The sequence below is a fragment of the Zophobas morio genome, unplaced genomic scaffold (assembly GCF_036711695.1).
Source record: "Zophobas morio isolate AGI-343-1 ecotype UQ-CSIRO unplaced genomic scaffold, CSIRO_AGI_Zmor_V1 ptg000017l, whole genome shotgun sequence".
Classification (NCBI taxonomy): domain Eukaryota; kingdom Metazoa; phylum Arthropoda; class Insecta; order Coleoptera; family Tenebrionidae; genus Zophobas; species Zophobas morio.
This window is the reverse complement of record NW_026972122.1, coordinates 3,170,448-3,189,146: the sequence shown is the minus strand read 5'-3', so window position 1 is coordinate 3,189,146 and position 18,699 is coordinate 3,170,448. Positions and strand designations below refer to the sequence as shown.

The 18,699-nt window shown below is 30.2% G+C and overlaps 5 protein-coding genes across 7 annotated transcripts in view; 1 reads left to right on the top strand and 4 right to left on the bottom strand.

Moving 5' to 3' along the window:
- The window catches only part of LOC135130591 (latrophilin-like protein LAT-2), a 204,977-nt gene that overhangs the window by 42,654 nt on the left and 143,624 nt on the right, over positions 1 to 18,699 (top strand). The gene's annotated exons all lie outside the window — the stretch shown is intronic.
- On the bottom strand, positions 2,084 to 3,882 carry LOC135130387 (lipase 1-like). 2 transcript variants are annotated; one of them, XM_064057762.1, is made up of 7 exons: positions 3,852 to 3,882; positions 3,637 to 3,795; positions 3,272 to 3,585; positions 2,975 to 3,221; positions 2,767 to 2,928; positions 2,492 to 2,719; positions 2,084 to 2,433 (listed from the first exon to the last, which is right to left on the bottom strand). In XM_064057762.1, the coding sequence occupies exons 2-7, from the start codon at positions 3,745 to 3,747 to the stop codon at positions 2,284 to 2,286; spliced, it is 1,212 nt and encodes a 403-aa protein (XP_063913832.1). In that variant the 5' UTR covers positions 3,748 to 3,795; positions 3,852 to 3,882; the 3' UTR covers positions 2,084 to 2,283. The 2 variants fall into 2 exon arrangements, with proteins under 2 accessions (XP_063913832.1, XP_063913831.1); XM_064057761.1 differs by lacking the exon at positions 3,852 to 3,882 and having other exon boundaries at positions 3,637 to 3,838.
- Positions 8,393 to 9,946, bottom strand: LOC135130313 (lipase 1-like). The gene is made up of 6 exons (XM_064057676.1): positions 9,794 to 9,946; positions 9,432 to 9,745; positions 9,137 to 9,383; positions 8,925 to 9,086; positions 8,646 to 8,873; positions 8,393 to 8,590 (listed from the first exon to the last, which is right to left on the bottom strand). Exons 1-6 carry the CDS (start codon positions 9,902 to 9,904, stop codon positions 8,441 to 8,443), a joined length of 1,212 nt encoding a protein of 403 aa, XP_063913746.1. The 5' UTR covers positions 9,905 to 9,946; the 3' UTR covers positions 8,393 to 8,440.
- Positions 10,208 to 11,724, bottom strand: LOC135130314 (lipase 1-like). The gene is made up of 6 exons (XM_064057677.1): positions 11,596 to 11,724; positions 11,234 to 11,547; positions 10,939 to 11,185; positions 10,729 to 10,890; positions 10,449 to 10,676; positions 10,208 to 10,393 (listed from the first exon to the last, which is right to left on the bottom strand). Exons 1-6 carry the CDS (start codon positions 11,704 to 11,706, stop codon positions 10,244 to 10,246), a joined length of 1,212 nt encoding a protein of 403 aa, XP_063913747.1. The 5' UTR covers positions 11,707 to 11,724; the 3' UTR covers positions 10,208 to 10,243.
- LOC135130282 (lipase 1-like) lies at positions 15,466 to 16,957 on the bottom strand. Of its 2 annotated transcripts, none has more exons than XM_064057643.1 (6): positions 16,841 to 16,957; positions 16,479 to 16,792; positions 16,184 to 16,430; positions 15,971 to 16,132; positions 15,693 to 15,920; positions 15,466 to 15,647 (listed from the first exon to the last, which is right to left on the bottom strand). In XM_064057643.1, the coding sequence occupies exons 1-6, from the start codon at positions 16,949 to 16,951 to the stop codon at positions 15,645 to 15,647; spliced, it is 1,065 nt and encodes a 354-aa protein (XP_063913713.1). In that variant the 5' UTR covers positions 16,952 to 16,957; the 3' UTR covers positions 15,466 to 15,644. The 2 variants fall into 2 exon arrangements, with proteins under 2 accessions (XP_063913713.1, XP_063913712.1); XM_064057642.1 differs by having other exon boundaries at positions 15,466 to 15,637.

Genomic DNA, 18,699 nt, shown 5'->3' with positions numbered 1-18,699 from the left:
CGTCTTTTATTTAGTTTTTGTCACCTTTTTAGGTTTTTCAAGAAGCTTGATATAGAGTTTTTTTGGCCTTTTTTGGTACCTTTTTTGTCCAATTTTTCATTTAATATTTTTTAATCATTTTCTTGTTGTCTTTATGGCATTTTTAATCGTTTTTTTTTGTCACATTTTAATCCTCTTTTAAACCGCCTCTTCTTTTCCAATTTTTATTCCTTTTTATGTGACATATTTGGAACTTTTTATGTGATTTTTTTCGATGTTTTGGTTATTTTTTTGGCACCTTCCCCTTTCGTTAATCTATCTAGCCTTTTATCGCGTTTGAACGGCTCTTTTCAGATTTTTTTGACTTCTTTTTTGAACGCGTGTGGTTGCTTTTTGTATATCTATTTTTTTGAGTTCTATTGTCCCTCTTTTGTGGATTTTTATTGATGGCCTTTTTTTGTCGACTCTTTTTCCGATTTGTTTACCACGTTTTTTATAACCTTTTAGTGCCTTTTTAATGGCCTTTTATGTCTCCCTTTTTTGGCTTGTTTGTTATTTTTTGTCCAGTTATTTTTTCACTTTGTGGTATTTTCATGGGAGCTTCTTTGAGAACTTCTTTTAGAGCCTTTTTCGGTCGTTTTTTGGCGGCTTTTTGTCCCCTTCCATATTCTACATATTATTACAGCGTTTTTTTGGTCTTTTTGGTACCTTTTTTGTCCCACTTTCCAATCAATGTATTTTTTTCACGTTTTCTTGTCATTCTTTTTGCGGCCTCTTTATCGTTTTCTTTTGAGATTTGAGATTTTTTGTTACTTTAATCCCCATTTTAGCCGCCTTTTCTTTTCCATTTTTTATTTAATTTTTTTTAATCATATTTTCTTGTTTTTTATGGCATTTTTAATCGTTTTTGAAGATTTCTGTTTCTTTTGTCACTTTTTAATCCTCTTTTAAACCGCCTCTTCTTTTCCAGTTTTTATATTTCTATTTCTTTTTATGTCGCGTTTTTTGAACCTTTTTTTGTGAGGTTTTTTTTACATTTTTTAATCTTTTTTTTCACCTTCTCATTTCTTTTATCTATATGGTCTTTCATCGCGTTTTTACGCCCTTTTTTAGATTTGTTTGACTTCTTTTTCACACCTTTAAGATTCCTTTTTGTATAACTATATTTTTTTGATTTTTTATTGTCACTCTTTGTGTGTGTTTTTGTTGGTTGCCTTTTTTGCGATTTTTTTCCACCTTTTTCGTAATAATAATAATCACCAAAATGATTTCAACTCTTTTGAAATGTCACAAACGTCCAAACAAATTTGTCAAATGTCTCAAAAATTGAAATGTCAGCGTTTAAGGGCTTTGTCATGAATTACACCTTGGAAAGTCGATTGGAGTTGAACAGAATAAATCGTCTGGTCTGTCTTGCAAAGAAACAACAAGTGTTCCAATAATGAAATCCAAAAAGTGAGGTTAAACCAATGAACACGGTAATTAATTAAAAAATTTACATTTTTATAGGTACTCTGAAGGTGAAAATTGTGAAAAATCACGTAATCAGAGCAAGTCTTATCACAATTAAAGAACAGTACCACTGTTTTAAAATGAAAACGAGTAGTTTTTGCGGTGAAACTTTACAAAAGGCACTTCTCGATTTCGCACAAACTGTTTGCACACAATTCTTCTATAGCACCCCCTGATCACGTTCCTCACCTTCAAATGTTGTGCAAATGCGTTCTTTGTCCACAAAAAAATTGTTAAATTTTCCATTTGAACACTCTTTAATGGGAAACTGTCACCAACATAACCTAACTATTTATGTGTAATGTCGGGTTTTTCATGGATACACTGCACCCCATTGCAAACATACCCCTAAAACTTTTTAAACAGAAACTTAAATTGGACGGAGTCGTCTCTGGGGTGTATAATATGTTGCCTATGCAAACATTGTCAGACGTGAACAGATAAAATGAACACACTGTATATTCCTGTTGCTTTTATAATTGGGTTTGAAACCTGTTTGGAAATGAACCATTTATGTATTTATTTATGTAATGATTTAATAGGAAGGTAAAGCATATACTTACCTCAATTACAAGTACTTAAAAAATCTTACTTCATATTATATGTTTATTTTTTAGTAATATTAAAGTACAATTTCTTACAGTTGTTTACCATTGAGGTAAAAATCACATTTATTTAATTTATGATGAATGATGGAATTATCTAAAGATTTAAACTCATCATGTAAATAAATAGGCATAAAATAGTTGATCGACGAAGGAAGTTTTCATTGATAAGTTTTGAATTTTTTCCTCAGTATTTTGAAATTTCATCTATCACAGTGTTATACAAAAGTCCAACCACATCTTTGGCAAACAAAAAATCACCGTGGTTAAATTTTTCCAAAGGCACTTTATACCTTTTCACCACATTGGGAAGTGTTTTTTCAAGCCGGTCCATATTCTAAAACCAACAATACTTATATTTTTACTTTTCATTAACATAAGGTCCATTAAATCACCGTTATATCGATGACCCAATCATTGGTGGAGTAATATAGTGCCACAGGAACGGTAACTTTCGACAAATTATAAAGCGGTGGTGTTTCTTGACCATAGATTTCCAAATTGCGTCGAGTTCCGAAATCGTATTTACAAAAATTGCCAGAATCAATCATTTGGTAAATGTGAATAATTTGCCTGAGTGATGCTCCACAGGGACTTTTCGAAGTCATCAAAGACAGCGTACTCTAAAATTTCTTACAAAAATAAATGTTTTGGAAACTTTTAGTTTTACCTTGTCTGCAGCGTCGTAATTGTCGCCTAAAGCCATAGAGAAGTGATGCATACATAAATTTATGAAAATAGAGTTTTCGTCATTGCAGATATATTTCACGTACATAGTCATAGGATCGTTAATACCAAATAATTCTTGATAATTAAAAAAACCAAACAGTACCTAAAATGTACTTAAATCGAATGTTTAGATAGTGTTGGAATCCTACCTCTCCGAGCTTCCAATTATCTGCTATGAACTGGACGATAGGACTTTTGGGGTTTTCCATAAAAACAGCAGGTCCCAAGGCTGACATTAACTTAACTTTGCTAAGGTATTCACTTCTTTCAGACCCCATTAGAAAAAATACTGTTGTACCTTGAGAAAACCCAACGTAGTGGAGCGAACTCTCTCCGGTGGTTTCCAAAACGTAGTCAATCAAAGCTGGAAGATCATAAACCCCGATTTCTTCAATCCTAAAAGACGATTTTCTTTCACAAGGAAGCATTTGTTTGACTTTACTAACGTAAAATCCCAAAAAGCTAGATCCTTATCAGGATCCAAAGTTTCGTGTTTTCTGGACAAGGTAGTACCTCTGACGTTTCCCAACCAAACGTCGTATCCTTTTTCGCTTAAAATAAATGACAAAGATTGATTGGGTCCATTCTGTACAAAATCCCAGGCACCTTGCAAGACCCCGGGTAAAAACAAAACCGGTGTTCTATTTTGGGAAAGATTTTCTTTTCCGTGAGGGATTCTATGGAGCGTTAGAATGTAGCCATCTTCCGTAGTTACGTTATGGACTTCGACTGGATATTCGTATTTTTCAACCAGTTCTTGCTGTCAGTTAAGCTCGTCAAAACAATGAAACCTTTAGGCGGTTCTACTTACAATGGTGAGATCTGCGTAAGGGTGTTTTAGTTTAGATTTGTTAAAAATTTGTAAAATTAGAACAGAAAAAAGTGCCGTTAGCAGCGTTACGGAAGCAATTTTGTGAACCATTGCGGAATGTTGACTGAGCTAGAGGAAATCATTTTCGATTTATAAAACCTACGGACAGGTTATAATCAGTATTTTGGTGTTTTTTAGAGTTGATACTTTTTTACTGTGTCATCCCGTTTTCATACTTTGTACAACGCGAAGAATTGTTGTTTACTGATTATGGTGTGCAAAGTCTGAAATAGTTATATTCGATTAGATAGGTGAATACGTCAAAACAAAACAAAAACATAATCTTCAGGTTGACATTATACATTGTTTCTTCTCAAAAATTTGATAGTTTATCGGTCGGAACAGTATCAGGTGTGAAAACTTAGAGAAACACACCCCAGCGTTAAAATATGTTATTACATTTTTTTTAAATCACGTGCTATAACTTAATTTAATTAAGGAAAGTTCCACTGTTGTACCAAGTCCAGTAGTGGAAGCACGCGATCAATGCGTGCACGAATTAAAGGTTCCGGTTGGTTAGAACATGTTTCGTCACCCCTATATATGTGTGGAAGGTCAAATAGTAGGTGAAGAAGTATGTTATGCTAATGTTTCAAGTGAGTTTTTCATAACAAATTTTGTAATAATGTTATCAACGTTTTAATAAGGACATCCATACTCATACTAATAGATTGTTTAAGTATATATATATATGTATAGCTTTCTATGAATTTATTAAGAGAAATCAACTGATAACTTACGCGCCATTTTGTGTTAATTAATATCAATAGTGATTATGATAATTTTATATTATATTAAATCAACATTTTCCAATTTATAATATTACTTAAATTTTAAAAAGTAGCATAGTCCTGATCTTGTGATTTATAAATACGCTATTGAGATTTTTCGGCTTTTCGATTTCTCGATATTTTTATTTTTCGATTTCTCAATTTTTCGATGTTTCAATGATACGATTTCTCAATTTTTGTCCTCTTCAATTTTACGATTTTTAAATATTTCGATTTTTCAATTTTTCAAATTTTCACGTTTCTAAATTTTCAGTTTTCCGATTTCGAAAGTATTTTTTTTCATTTTTCCATTTCTTCAATTCTTCAATTTATCGATTTTTTAGGCTTGCGTTTTTTCGATTTTGCTTTTTTAGATTTTCAATTTCTCAATTTTCCAATTTTTTAATTTCTCAATTTTTTTAATATTTCCTTCAGTTGTGATATTTTTCAATATTTCAATTTTTCGACTTTTCGATTTTTGAATTGATGGATTTTTTTTTATTTCTCCATTTTTTACTTTTTGGATTTTCAATTTATTGTTAAACTTCAGATTTTTCAATTCTTCGACTGTTTTATACTTCGATTTCTCAATCTTCTAACTTTTCGATATTTTAATATTTCATTTTTTAAAATTAGGTTATCTCGAGTATTTAATTCTTCTATATATCTCAATTTTTCAATGTTTCAATTTTTTAAGTTTTAATCGTCGATTTTTCAGTTTTTCTTTTTTAAAATTTTTCTATTATTCAATTTTTTAATTTCTCCATTTATCGAATTTAGATGTTTCGTTGTTTTAATTGTTCAATTTCTTAGATTTTGAATTTTTCAATGTCTCGATTTTTGGATTTCTCGGTTTTTCGATTTTTTTCTTTTGAGCTTTTCAAATCCTGGATTTTTCAATTTTTCAATGTCCCGATTTTTCTATTTTTCAATTTTTTAAATTGAATTGGATTTCTCGATTCTTCAATTTTGCGACATTTTAATTCAATGTTTTAAATTTTAGATTTTTTGATTTCTCGATTTTCTGACTTTTCAGTTCTTCAGTATTTAAATTTTCAAATTTTCAAATTTTGACGTTAAATTTTCAGTTTTCTGATTTCTCAATCTATTTGTGGTTTTCCCACTCCTCAAATTGTTGAATTTTCAGTTCTTCAATTCTTCGATTTTTCGACTTCGCTTTTTTTTCAATTTTTCAAATTTTGACGTTAAATTTTTAATTTTCTGATTTCTCAATTAATCTATTTTTGATTGTCCCACTTCTCAAAGTTTCGATTTTTCAGTTCTTCAATTCTTCGATTTTTCGACTTCGTTTTATTGGTTTTTCGATTTCTCAATTTCTGGATATCTCTTTCAGTTTTGATATTTTTCAATACTTCGATCTTTGATTTCTCGACTTCTAGATTTTTCGATTTTTAATTTTTGGATTTTCAGTTTTTCGTTTTTTATACTTTAGATTTTTCAATTTTTAGATTGTTTTGTATTCCAATTTCTCAATTTTTCAAATTTTCTATATTTTAATTTTTCAAATTTCCGAATTTTTAAATTTTTTGAGATCTCGATTTATTGAGATTCGGATGTTTCGATGTTTTGATTGTTCAATCTCTCGCTATATCAATTTTTCCATATTTAAGTTTTCGATTTTGGCCTATTTCGATTTCTCAATTTTTCGATTTTTCGACTTCTCGATTTTTCGATTACTCGATTTTTTGGTCTTTTGATTTTTCGATTTCTTGATGTCTCAGTTTTTGAATTTTTCAATGTTTCGATTTTTGGATTTCTCGGTTTTTCGATTTTTTTCTTTTGAGCTTTTCAATTTTAGGATTTTCCAATTTTTCAATGTTCCGATTTTTCAATTTTTTAAATTGCATTGGATTTCTCGATTCTTCAATTTCTCGATATTTTCATTGTTCAATGTTATAAATTTTAGATTTTTCAATTTCTCGGTTTTTTGACTTTTCAGTTCTTTAATATTTAAATTTTTCAATTTTTCAAATTTTGACGTTAAATTTTTAATTTTGTGATTTCTCAATTAACCTATTTTTTATTTTCCCTCTTCTCAAAATTTCGATTTTTTAGTTCTTCAATTCGTCGATTTTTCGACTTCGTTTTATTGGTTTTTCGATTTCTCAATTTCTGGATATCTCTTTCAGTTTTGATATTTTTCAATACTTCGATCTTTGATTTTTCGACTTCTAGATTTTCGATTTTTAATTTTTGGATTTTTAGTTTTTCGTTTTTTATATTTTAGATTTTTCAATTTTTCGATTGTTTTATATTTCAATTTCTCAATTTTTCAACTTTTCCATATTTTAATTTTTAAATTTCTAGATTTTTCGGTTTTTCGAGTTTCCAGTTCAATATTTTAATTTTTCAAATTTCCGAATTTTTAAATTTTTTGAGATATCGATTTATTGAGATTCGGATGTTTCTATGTTTTAATTGTTCAATCTCTCGCTTTATCAATTTGTCCATATTTAAGTTTTCGGTTGTTCGATTTTGGTCTATTTCGATTTCTCAATTTTTCGATTTTTCGACTTCTCGATTTTTCGACTCCTCGATTTTTTGGTCTTTCGATTTTTCGATTTCTCGATGTCTCAGTTTTTGAATTTTTCAATGTTTCGATTTTTGGATTTCTCGGTTTTTCGATTTTTTCTTGTGAGCTTTTCAATTTCTGGATTTTCCAATTTTTCAATGTCCCGATTTTTCAATTTTTCAATTTTTTAAATTGAATTGGATTTCTCGATTCTTCAATGTTGCGACATTTTAATTGTTAAATGTTTTAAATTTTAGATTTTTCGATTTCTCGATTTTTTGACTTTTCAGTTCTTCAGTATTTAAATTTTTCAATTTTTCAAATTTTGACGTTAAATTTTCAGTTTTCTGATTTCTCAATTAATCTATTTTTGATTTTCCCATTTCTCAAAGTGTCGATTTTTCAGTTCTTCAATTCTTCGATTCTTCGACTTCGCTTTATTGGTTTTTCGATTTTTAATTTTTGGGTTTTCAGTTTTTCGTTTTTTACACTTACTTTAGATTTTTCAATTTTTCGATTGTTTTATATTTCAATTTCTCAATTTTGCAACTTTCCAATTTTTTAGATTTTTGACTTCTCGATTTGTTTTATATTGCTTAGAGAATGTTGTTAGATACGTAAGAGATTAGAATAAACAAATAATTGTAGAAGCTGGTTTTATTAATATTCTAAAACCAATATAAAACACGATTCATTGATTTTTCAGTTTTTCGGTTTTAAATTTTAGATTTTCGAATTTATTTTTTTGATTTATTGATGTTTGGATTTCTCCATGTTTCAGTTTTAGGATATTTTAACTTTTCGATGTTTTAAATTTTAGATTTTTCGATTTTTCAGGTCTTCGATATATTTTTATTTTTCAAATTTTGACGTTTCTGAATTTTTAGTTTTCGGATTTCTCAATTAATCTATTTTTTTATATTCCCATTTCTCCACTTCCCAAAGTTTCGATTTTTCAGTTCTTCAGTTCTTCAATTTTTTGATTATTCAGATTTTTGATTTTTCAGTTTTTTGATTTAATAAGTTTGCGATTTTTGGACACTGCTTTTTTGACTTTTCTGTTTCTCAATTTTTTAATTTCCTAATTCGATCGATTAAAAAAGCGGGGACCCGGTCCTGGTTTTAATCAGTGAACCTTCCGTCTGCGAAGTTGACATCTTATCTCTACTGTGATAATGGTAGATCGTATTTTTGTGTCTCGGGGGCAAGACAGATTAAACAATATCAAAATATATCAAGCATACGAATATCTAGGTGAGCACATTCAATTTAATAAATGTCAATAAACATCAATAACCACAATATTGTCAGTAAATATTAGTACTGCTTTCAATTAATAACGTCTTTTTTACTCTATTGACAGACTGAATTCATATAATAGATAAACTCTGTCTAGAACTTTTCTGATTTTATTTTTAGCTTTACATTGCAAAAACATGAGTTAGTACTTCGACAAATCATCTAAAAGAACATTAAATAAAAGATCACCAACATGCTTGGCATACAAAAAATCGAGGTGATTGAAGTCTTCTAAAGGCACCTTGTAACTTTTCACCACATTGGGAACCGTTTTCAATACTCTGTCCATGTTCTGAAACTTACTGGTAAAATATACAGGGAATGATTTTAAAATTACGTAACGTTACATTTATATTGACAGCCCAGTCGTTGCTAGAGTAATATATTGCCACAGGTGTTGTAACTCTGGATACATCATAGTGTGGTGGTTGCTCTTGACCGTACTTCTCTAGATTACCTTGATTACCAAAATCGTACCGATGAAAGTCTCCAGAATCCGCAATTTGAAACACATGTACAAATTGCTTCAATGATACACCACATGGAGTGTTTGCAGCAGTTAGAGGTAACATACTCTGGAAACAAAAGAGTAAATCTTCATCAGTTTAGGCGGTTCTTGGTGGTACCTTATTCAGTTCGTCGTAGCTGTATCCAAAAATACTGAAATGAGTGTGTATACAAAGATTGATCAAAACAGAATTTTCATCATGGCAGACAAATTTCATGTAACTTGAAAATAGATCGCCTCTTCCAAATAGTTCACGGTAGTTAAAAAAATTTAGCAGCCCCTGGAAAAACGTTTACATTATTTTAATTTTAAATATGGTAGAATATTCACCTGTAAAGATCTCCAATTATTGGCAAGGAATTTCACGATCGGGCTTATTGGATCTCTCAGGAAAAAAGCGGGACTGAAGGCTGCCATAAACTTAATTTTACTAAGGTAATCAGTTTTTTCGGAACCCATTATAAAAAACGCAATTGTTCCTTGTGAATATCCAAGATAATGGATAGACTTTTGCTCAGTTTTTTCTAGTACATAATCTATGAAAGCGGGTAGATCGTAAACCCCAATTTCATGAATCCTGGAAATGTAATTTAATTGTTAGTATATATTTCTAGACTGTACGTACGTGTAGTCCCAAAAAGCTGCATCTTTGTCTGGATCTAGAGTTGTATGATTTCTAGACCAAGTGGTACCTCTGACGCTTCCTAGCCAAACATCGTATCCTTCCTCGGATAAAACGAAAGCCAAGGATTGGTTGGGTCCAAGGTGTACAAAATCCCAAGCACTTTGTAGAAGACCGTGTAAAAGTAAAATTGGTTTTCTTTTTCTGGAGTGATTTCCTCTTCCATGGGGAATTCTGTGGAGTGTTAGTATGTAGCCATCTTCAGTAACCACGTTGTGCACTTCTACTGGATAATTATATTCTTGAATAATTTCTTGCTGTGTATTTGTTATTAGAATATTTCACGTGTGATTTTATACACTTACGACATTAAGATCTGCGAGAGGATGGTTTGGTTTAACTCTACTAAAATAATTTATAAGTACTATAGAAACAATTAGTGTTAAAATTGAGAAGGAAATAATTTTAGACACCATTCTAAGTGTCTTGTCGATGAATCAATTCGCTAGTAAATAAGTGTTGACCTATATAATCGACAGCAGTGTTATCTACTATCTTATCGAACAGACCCATTAGAGAGTGTTCCTTAATAACTTGTTTATTAAAAATATTCACTATTTAAAATGCGAAGACAAAGTCCGCACAAATTATGAAACAATTATGACACCAATTAGCTAATTACAGTTAAATTTAAAATAAGTGATCTATTTCAGAGTTATGAGTAACGTTTTAAGTACCTATGTATTCCATATTGTAATTTTGAAATATATCAATCAAACTCAAAAAGCGTCACATTTATTTTTAGCCGTTATGAGTTAGTACTTCGACAAATCATCTATAACGACCTTATACAGAAGATCAACAACGTGCTCAGCATACAAAAAATCGAGATGATTGAAGTCGTCTAAAGGTACCTTGTAGTTTCTCACCACATTGGGAACAGTCTTCAATACTCTATCCATGTTCTGAAAGATATTAATAAAACATACAAGGATTGATTTTTAAACTACGTCGCATTACTTTTATGTTGACAGCCCAGTCATTGCTAGAATAATATATTGCGACAGGTGTTGTAACTCTCGATACATTGTAGTGTGGTGCTCGTTCTTGACCGTACTTTTCTAGATTACCTTCAGTACCAAAATCGTACCGACGGAAGTCACCAGAGTCCCACATTTGAAGACCATGTATGAATTGCTTCAATGATATACCACATGGAGTATTTGCAGCGGTTAGAGGTAGCCTACTCTGTGGAACAAAAGAGTGAAGCTTCATCGATTTAGGCGGTTCTTGGTGGTACCTTATTCAATTCATCGTAGCTGTATCCGAAAATACTGAAATGAGTGTGTATACAAAGATTGATCAAGATAGAATTTTCGTCATGACAGATGAATTTTACGACACTTGAAAATAAATCGCCTCTTCCAAATAGTTCTCGGTAATTAAAAAAATTAAGCAGCTCCTGGAAAGTTTACATTTTTTTTAATATTAAATATGTTGGAATATTCACCTGTACAGATCTCCAATTTTTGGCAAGGAATTTCAGGATGGGGCTTATTGGATCTTTCAGGTAAAAAGCTGGACTGAAGGCAGCCATAAACTTAATTTTACTAAGGTAGTCAGATTTTTCGGACCCCATCATAAAAAACGCAATTGTTCCTTGTGAAAATCCAAGATAATGGATAGACTTTTGCTGTGTTTTTTTTAGTACATAATCTATGAAAGCGGGTAGATCGTAAACTCCAATTTCATGAATCCTGGAAATGTAATTTAATTGTTGGTAGATATTTCTAGACTATACGTACGTGTAATCCCAAAAAACTGGATCTTTGTTTGGATCTAGAGTTGTATGATTTCTAGACCAAGTGGTACCTCTGACGTTACCCAGCCAAACGTCGTACCCTTTCTCTGATAGAATAAAAGCTATGGAATAACTGGGTCCACGATGTACAAAATCCCAAGCACTTTGTAGAATACCGGGTAAAAGTAAAATCGGTTTTCGTTCTCTGGAGAGGTTGTCTCTTCCATGGGGAATTCTGTGGAGTGTTAGTATGTAGCCATCTTCAGTAACCACGTTGTGGACTTCAACTGGGTAACCATATTCTTGAATAATTTCTTGCTGTGTATTTGTTATCAGAAAATTTCACGTGTGATTTGATACACTTACCACATTTAGATGTGCGAGAGGATGGATTGCTTTAACTCTACTAAAATAATTTATGAGAACTATGGAAACAACTAGGGTTAATATTGAGAAAGAAATAATTTTAGACACCATTGTAAGTGTCTTGTTGATGATTCAATTCACTAGTAAATAAGTGTTTACCTATGAAATCGGCAACAACGTTATCTACTATATTATCAAAGAGACACACAAGAGAGTGTTCATTAATAACTTGTTTATTAAAAATATTCACTATTTAATTGGTGAAGACTAAGTCCGCACAAATTATAAAACGATTATTACACTTATTAAATAATTGCAGTTAAACTTAAAATAAATGATCTATTTCAAAGTCATGAGTAACGTAGGGGAGAGTGGGGTACGTTCGGACACTTCAAACCCTGCTTTTATCATTATTTAATATGCTATGGTACATTTTTTTACTTAAGTAATTAGTAGACTAATTTTATGTTTTCTAGACGTTTCCCGATTTTATATCACAATTTTTTCCTTTATTTTTTGTTGTTTCTTTCAATTTACAATTTTTTATTTATTCAATTTTTCAAATTTTCTGGCATTGATTTTTCCATGTTTAAAATTTTTCAAATTGCAATTTGTGGATTTCCAGTCTTCCAATTTTTCAGTTTCTTTAATTTTCAATATTTCTTTTTTATATTTTTCACTTTTTCGAATTTTAAGTTTTTCAATTTTAAATCTTTCGATTTTTCAAATTTTTTGTTTCTTCAAATTTTCATGTTTGATTTTCACTTTTGACATTTTTGAAGTTTTCATTATATACTTTTTCGTTTTTTTTTGATTTTTCAATTTTACAGTTTCTTTACTTCTAAATTTTTCAATTTTTCGAGTTGCAAATTTTTTAATTTTGCAAATTTTCGATTTTATGTCACAAGTTTTCAGTTTTTCAGTTCCTTTATTTCTTGTCGTTTCTTTCGATTTTTCAATTTTTCGTTTCCACAATTTTTCATGTTCTCGATTTTTATTTTTCAATATGGCGAATTTTTAATTTTTATTTTCTCGATTTTATATCACAATTCTCCGTTTTTTCATTTCCTTTATTTTTTGTTTTTTACGATTTTTACAAATTTTCATTTGTTCTATTTTTCAAATTTTTAAGCTTTGAATTTTCATTCCTCCATTTTTCAATTTTTAAATCTTTCACTTTTCAATTTTGGATTTCCAGTCTTCCGATATTCCAATTTCTTTAATTTTAAATATTTCTATTTCATAATACATTTCTTTATTTGAATTTTCACTTTTTCGATTCTTAAGATTTTTCAAGTTTTCATTTTGTAATTTTTCGTTTTTTATTTTTGTTTTTCAATTTCACAATTTATCGACTTTCAAAATTTTCACTTTGTCGTTCCTTCAATTTTTCGGTTTGCATCAGTTTTTCAATTTGGCAAATTTTCAATATTACAGTTTTTCATTTTTGATTTTTCAGTTTCTCAATTTTAATTTTTCCCTTTTCCAATTTTTTGTTTCCGATTTTAATTTTTCATTTTCCCGATTTTTTATTTTTCACTTTTTCGATTTTATATCACAATTTTTCGTTTTTTCATTTCCTTTATTTTTTGTGTTTCTTTCGATTTTACAATTTTTCGTTTATTCAATTTTTCAAATTTTCAGATTTTTTTCAATTTTTCTTCAATTTTCAAGTTTGATTTTCACTTTTTACATTTTTCAAGTTTTTATTACACTTTTTCATTTTTTTATTTTTGTTTTTCAATTCTACAATTTGTCAACTTCCAAATTTTCCAATTTTTCAATATTACAATTTCTCTTTTTTCCATTTTTTACATTCTCGATTTTTAATTTTTCCCTTTTTCAATTTTACGTCCCCTCAATTTTTCAACTCCCCGATTTTATTTTTCATTTTCCCGATTTTTTTAACTTTCATTTTCTCGATTTTATGTCACAAATTTTCATTTTTTCAATTCCTTTATTTCTTGTTGTTTCTTTCGATTTTTCAATTTTAGTTTCTTCAGTTTTTCGAATTTTTTACTTCTCAATTTTTCGTTTCCACAATTTCTCATGTTCTCGATTTTTATTTTTCAATGTGACGAATTTTTAATTTTTATTTGCTCGATTTTATATCAGAATTGTCCGTTTTTTCATTTCCTTTATTTTGTGTTTTTTTTTTTCGATTTTTGCAAATTTTCGTTGTATTTTTCAAATTTTCAGTTCTTCCATTTTTCAATTTTTAAATTTTTCACTTTGCAGTTTTGGATTTCCAGTCTTCCTATTTTCCAATTTCTTTAATTTTCAATATTTCTATTTCATAATACATTTCTGTTTTTTTGATTTTTCACTTTTTCGGTTCGTAAGATTTTTCAAGTTTTCATTTTGTAATTTTTCGTTTTTATTTTTGATTTTTCAATTTCACAATTTTTCGGTTTGCATTTGGCAATTTTCCAATATTACAGTTTTACATTTTTCATTTTTCAGTTTCTCAATTTTAATTTTTCGCTTTTCCAATTTTTTGTTTCCTATTTTTATTTTTCATTTTCCCGATTTTTATTTTTCACTTTTTTGATTTTATATCACAATTTTTCGTTTTTTCATTTTTTTTATTTTTTGTTGTTTCTTTCGATTTTAAAATTTTTCGTTTATTCAAATTTTCAAATTCTCAAGTTTGATTTTCAATTTTTACATTTTTCAAGTTTTTATTATACACTTTTTTCGATTTTACAATTTTTCGACTTCCAAATTTTCTAATTTTTCAATATTACAATTTCTCATTTTTCCATTTTTCACATTCTCGATTTTTAATTTTTCCCGTTTTCAATTTTTCGTCCCCTCAATTTTTCAACTCCCCGATTTTTATTTTGCATTTTTCTGATTTTTTATTTTTCATTTTCTCGATTTTATATCACAATTTTTGTTTTTTTGATTTCCTTAATTTTTTTGTTTCTTTCGATTTTCCAATTTTTCGTTAATTTAATTTTACAAATTTTCAGGCTAATCCATTCCAATCCATCGATTCTCCAATTTTTAAATTTTTTAGTTTGCAGTTTTAGGGTTTCCACCCCTTTTTTACTTTTTGGATTTTCAATTTTTCGTTAAAGTTTTATACGTCGATTTCTCATTTTTTTTTAACTTTTCGATGTTTTAATTTTTCTTGTTTAAAATTGTTCAATTTTTTTATTTCTCGATTTATCGAATTCAGACGTTTGGATGTTTTGATTGTTTATTTTGTCAATTTTACCAATTTCTCAATTTTTTTCTATTTCTCGATGTTTCGATTTTTGGATTTCTCGGTTTGTCGATTTTCCAATTTTTCGATGTTTCGATTTTTCAGTTTTTCGGTTTTTAAGTTTTAGATTTTCGAATTTTTCTTTTTTGATTCTTTGATGTTTGGATTTTTCCATTTTTCAATTTTGCGATATTTCAATTGTTCAATGTTTTAAATTTTAGATTTTTCAATTTCTGTTTTTTTTTTATTGTCCAGTTCTTCAGAATTTCTATTTTACAATTTCTAGAATTTCAAAAAGCCACATTGTTTAGCAGCTCCATTGATGATGATACTAGCTCCTTTAGGGATCTTCCCTAAACCAAAAAACATCTTTAGTCTGGGAATTTCTAGGGCTAACCATAATCGTCCTCTCAAAATTGTATATTAAAGCGAAAATGATGCAAGGGATGTTAATTTACCACGTATTAGATGGAAAATTTTGTGAAGGGAATTATTCTCTTGTAAATGATTATTGTTCTTTCATATGCTTGGGACAAATGCTTGAAGGCAGCTCCCGATCCGTTTAAAGATATATCGGGGGTACCACAGGGTTCACATTGTGGCCTAATTTTAATATTTTGCTTTATAAATGACTTAGTCATTGCTTTAGATTTTCCAAATTTCTATTTTGTTCATTTATTTTTAGTATTTCGACAAATCATCTACAAGGACATTAAACAAAAGATCACCAACATTCTTGGCATACAAAAAATCAAGATGATTGAAGTCTTCTAATGGTACCTTGTAGCTTTTCACCACGTTGGGAACGCTCTTCAGTACTCTGTCTATGTTCTGAAACTCACTGATAAATCATAGAGTGAATGATTTTAAAACCACGTAACGTTACATCTATGTTGACAGCCCAGTCATTACTAGAATAATATATAGCGACAGGTGTCGTAACTCTGGATACATTGTACTGTGGTGGTTGTTCTTGACCGTACTTTTCTAGATTGCCTTCAGTACCAAAGTCGTACCGATGAAAATCACCAGACTCCATCAGTTGAAAAGCATGTATCATTTGTTTTAATGATGCGCCAGACGGAGTGTTTGCAATGGTTAGTGGCACCATACTCTAGAACAGACGAGTGAAGATTGACCAATTTATGCGCTTCTTGGTGGTACCTTATTCAGTTCATTGTAGTTGTATCCAAAAACACTAAACATATGATTTATACATAGATTTATCAAAATAGAATTTTCGTCATGACAGATTAATTGTGCGTAAGTAGTAAATAAATCGCCTCTTCCAAATACCTCTTGGTAATTAAAAAAATTAAGCAGTCCCTGGAAAAATCGTTGCAGTTAATAACGTTAAAATTGTTGCAAACAATTCACCTGCAACAGTCTCCAATTTTTGGTTACGAATTGCAGGACCGGGCTTTTTGTATCTTTCATGAAAAAGGCGGGACTGAGGGCTGCCATCAACTTAATTTTACTAAGGTAGTCAGTTTTTTCGGACCCCATCATAAAAAACGCAATTGTTCCCTGTGAATATCCAAGATAATGGATAGATTTTTGCTCTGTTTTTTCTAGTACATAATCTATGAAAGCGGGTAGATCGTAAACTCCAATTTCATGAATCCTAGAAATGTAAATTTATTAATAGTAGATATTTTTGAGCTATACATACGTGAAGTCCCAAAAAGCTTTATCTTTGTCTGGATCTAGATTTGTATGTTTTCTGGACCAGGTGGTACCTCTGACGTTTCCAAGCCAAACATCGTACCCTTTCTCTGCTAGAATGAAAGCAATGGAATCGTTGGGTCCACGATGTACAAAATCCCAAGCACTTTGTAGTATACCGGGTAAAAGTAAAATCGGTTTTCTTTTTCTGGAGAGGTTCTCTCTTCCATGGGGAATTCTGTGGAGTGTTAGTACGTAGCCATCTTCAGTAACCACGTTGTGCACTTCAACTGGGTAACCATATTCTTGAATAATTTCTTGCTGTGTATTTGTTGTTAAAATTTTTTATAAGTAATTTTTTATACTTACGACATTTAAACTTGCGAAAGGATGTTTTATTTTAAATTTACCAAAATAATTTATGAGAACTATGGAAACAATCAGTGTTAACATTGAGAAAGAAATAATTTTAAACATCATTGTGGGTTTGCTAGCAAATGAGTGTTGACCTATGTAATGGAAAACATTTTTATCTGATATCTTATCAGAAAGCGAAGGCTAAGTTAGCAAAAATTATTAGATACTTAAACTAAAGCAATTTTATTATAATGATAAATTGTCTATTTCACAAAGTTATGGCATGATTAATGAGGTCTAAGATTGAAATTTAAAGTTTTTTGACTATCATATAGATAGGTGATAAAACCTAATCGAAATTTGCCCCACTAATAATTTGATGACATCATCTTAATTTTTTTTAGAAAATTTTTATTAATCTGGTGATACTATTTACCTTCGACGCCTAAATTTTGGAAAAAAATCAAAATTGTAAGATAACAACAACAATTAAACTTAACAATTATAAAATCTACGCTCTAAATTACCCAAATGTTTCCATCCATCCAAAAGGGTTGCATTTTAAAAATTATTATAATATCGCTTTAAAACCACTCTGATCTATTTACAAATTTTTATCAATCCAGATAATCAAGTAAACGTTTGAAACTGTGGTACCGACTACTTCACGTGTCTGTTTTAGTATGTAGGACAAGCTTGGTACTTAGCTGTGGACACCCAAATGTACTCTCGTAAAGTGGCCCAAACAAACTATTGGTGCCATCATGACGTAAGTAGTTGTCAACTGTGGCTACCTTTTCGGAATTACGTAGGTGAAACACCTCGGTACCACTTTTCTGAAGTACTTTTTAATTTTTTAGTTATTTATTAGTTTTAAAGGTTTGTCTTTCAGTCAAGACGCTACCCAGTATTATTATTTGTATAGTCCGACTCATCTTAGAGGCACTGTGTACTTAATCGGGATGGTGTGTGGGTACTTGGTTTAGAAAACTAGAACAACTAACGAAAGTAACTACATTGTGGTTATTTTCTTTGGTGACATTGGATGCTGTTCTGGGTCATTCTTCGATGATTTGACACGAGTGGGCTGGGCGATAGCATTGTCCATTATAATTACACTATGTGTCAACGGTTACGATGGTTTAGTCAATCCTTTTGTCTCAAATACAATCTTCAACGTCTTAATTCCGCTAAATTACAGTCTTTACCTTCTTCATTTGAACGCATTAATTTCAGTAGCAGCTCAAGGTCGAGCTACCACATATTTTGCCAATCTACTATTGTTTATTGTCGAAATAAGTCTAGATATATTAAGCAAAAAAGGCAAAATGTAGCCCCGCCCACCCGCCCTATCTCAATTGTGATGATTTTTTTTTATTCGTTGTGAGCAAAGACGGCGGATCTTAACTGCAAATCCTTATTTTTCCTACGAAAAATTAAAAACATGTTATTGAGAATCGTGTTGTTCAAAGAATACTATGTATATTAAGAAAAAAATAAACCCAAAGATTAGGCCCCACCCATACCCGCCCCGTTGTCAATTCTCAATTGTGATGAATTTTTCATTCGTTGTCAGATCGAGGGGCGGGGCTTAATTGCAAGATCCATATTTGTCTACAAGAACTTACCATTTTAAACATGTTTTAAGTTTCTTGTTCTGAAAAGACGACAACGTATATTAAGAAAAAAGACAAAATATAAGCTCGTACTTACTAAGGTAAGACTGACTTTGTCAAATGGCATACCTCTAAGAAAATAAAGGGCGGGCGGGCGGGGCTAGTACTTGCCAAAATGAGACTAACTTTGGCAAATGACCAACTCTCTAAGGAAATGAAGGGAGAGTGGTTGGGGTTGATATATACTTACTAAGA

Excerpts from the sequence above, each read along its gene's own strand:
- LOC135130314 (XM_064057677.1), bottom strand. The coding sequence starts at position 11,706 with ATGGTGTCTAAAATTATTTCTTTCTCAATATTAACCCTAGTTGTTTCC. Across the intron at positions 11,548-11,595 it reads CTCTCGCACATCTAAATGTG|CAAGAAATTATTCAAGAATA; the intron begins GTAAGTGTATCA and ends ACAAATACACAG. Across the intron at positions 10,677-10,728 it reads GCTACGATGAATTGAATAAG|AGTAGGCTACCTCTAACCGC; the intron begins GTACCACCAAGA and ends TTTGTTCCACAG.
- LOC135130313 (XM_064057676.1), bottom strand. The coding sequence starts at position 9,904 with ATGGTGTCTAAAATTATTTCCTTCTCAATTTTAACACTAATTGTTTCT. Across the intron at positions 8,874-8,924 it reads GCTACGACGAACTGAATAAG|AGTATGTTACCTCTAACTGC; the intron begins GTACCACCAAGA and ends TTTTGTTTCCAG. Across the intron at positions 8,591-8,645 it reads ACTGGGCTGTCAATATAAAT|AACATGGACAGAGTATTGAA; the intron begins GTAACGTTACGT and ends AGTAAGTTTCAG.
- LOC135130282 (XM_064057642.1), bottom strand. The coding sequence starts at position 16,951 with ATGATGTTTAAAATTATTTCTTTCTCAATGTTAACACTGATTGTTTCC. Across the intron at positions 16,431-16,478 it reads AAAGCTTTTTGGGACTTCAC|GATTCATGAAATTGGAGTTT; the intron begins GTATGTATAGCT and ends TTACATTTCTAG. Across the intron at positions 15,921-15,970 it reads ACTACAATGAACTGAATAAG|AGTATGGTGCCACTAACCAT; the intron begins GTACCACCAAGA and ends CGTCTGTTCTAG.
- LOC135130387 (XM_064057762.1), bottom strand. The coding sequence starts at position 3,747 with ATGGTTCACAAAATTGCTTCCGTAACGCTGCTAACGGCACTTTTTTCT. Across the intron at positions 3,222-3,271 it reads CTAGCTTTTTGGGATTTTAC|GATTGAAGAAATCGGGGTTT; the intron begins GTTAGTAAAGTC and ends ATCGTCTTTTAG. Across the intron at positions 2,434-2,491 it reads ATTGGGTCATCGATATAACG|AATATGGACCGGCTTGAAAA; the intron begins GTGATTTAATGG and ends TGTTGGTTTTAG.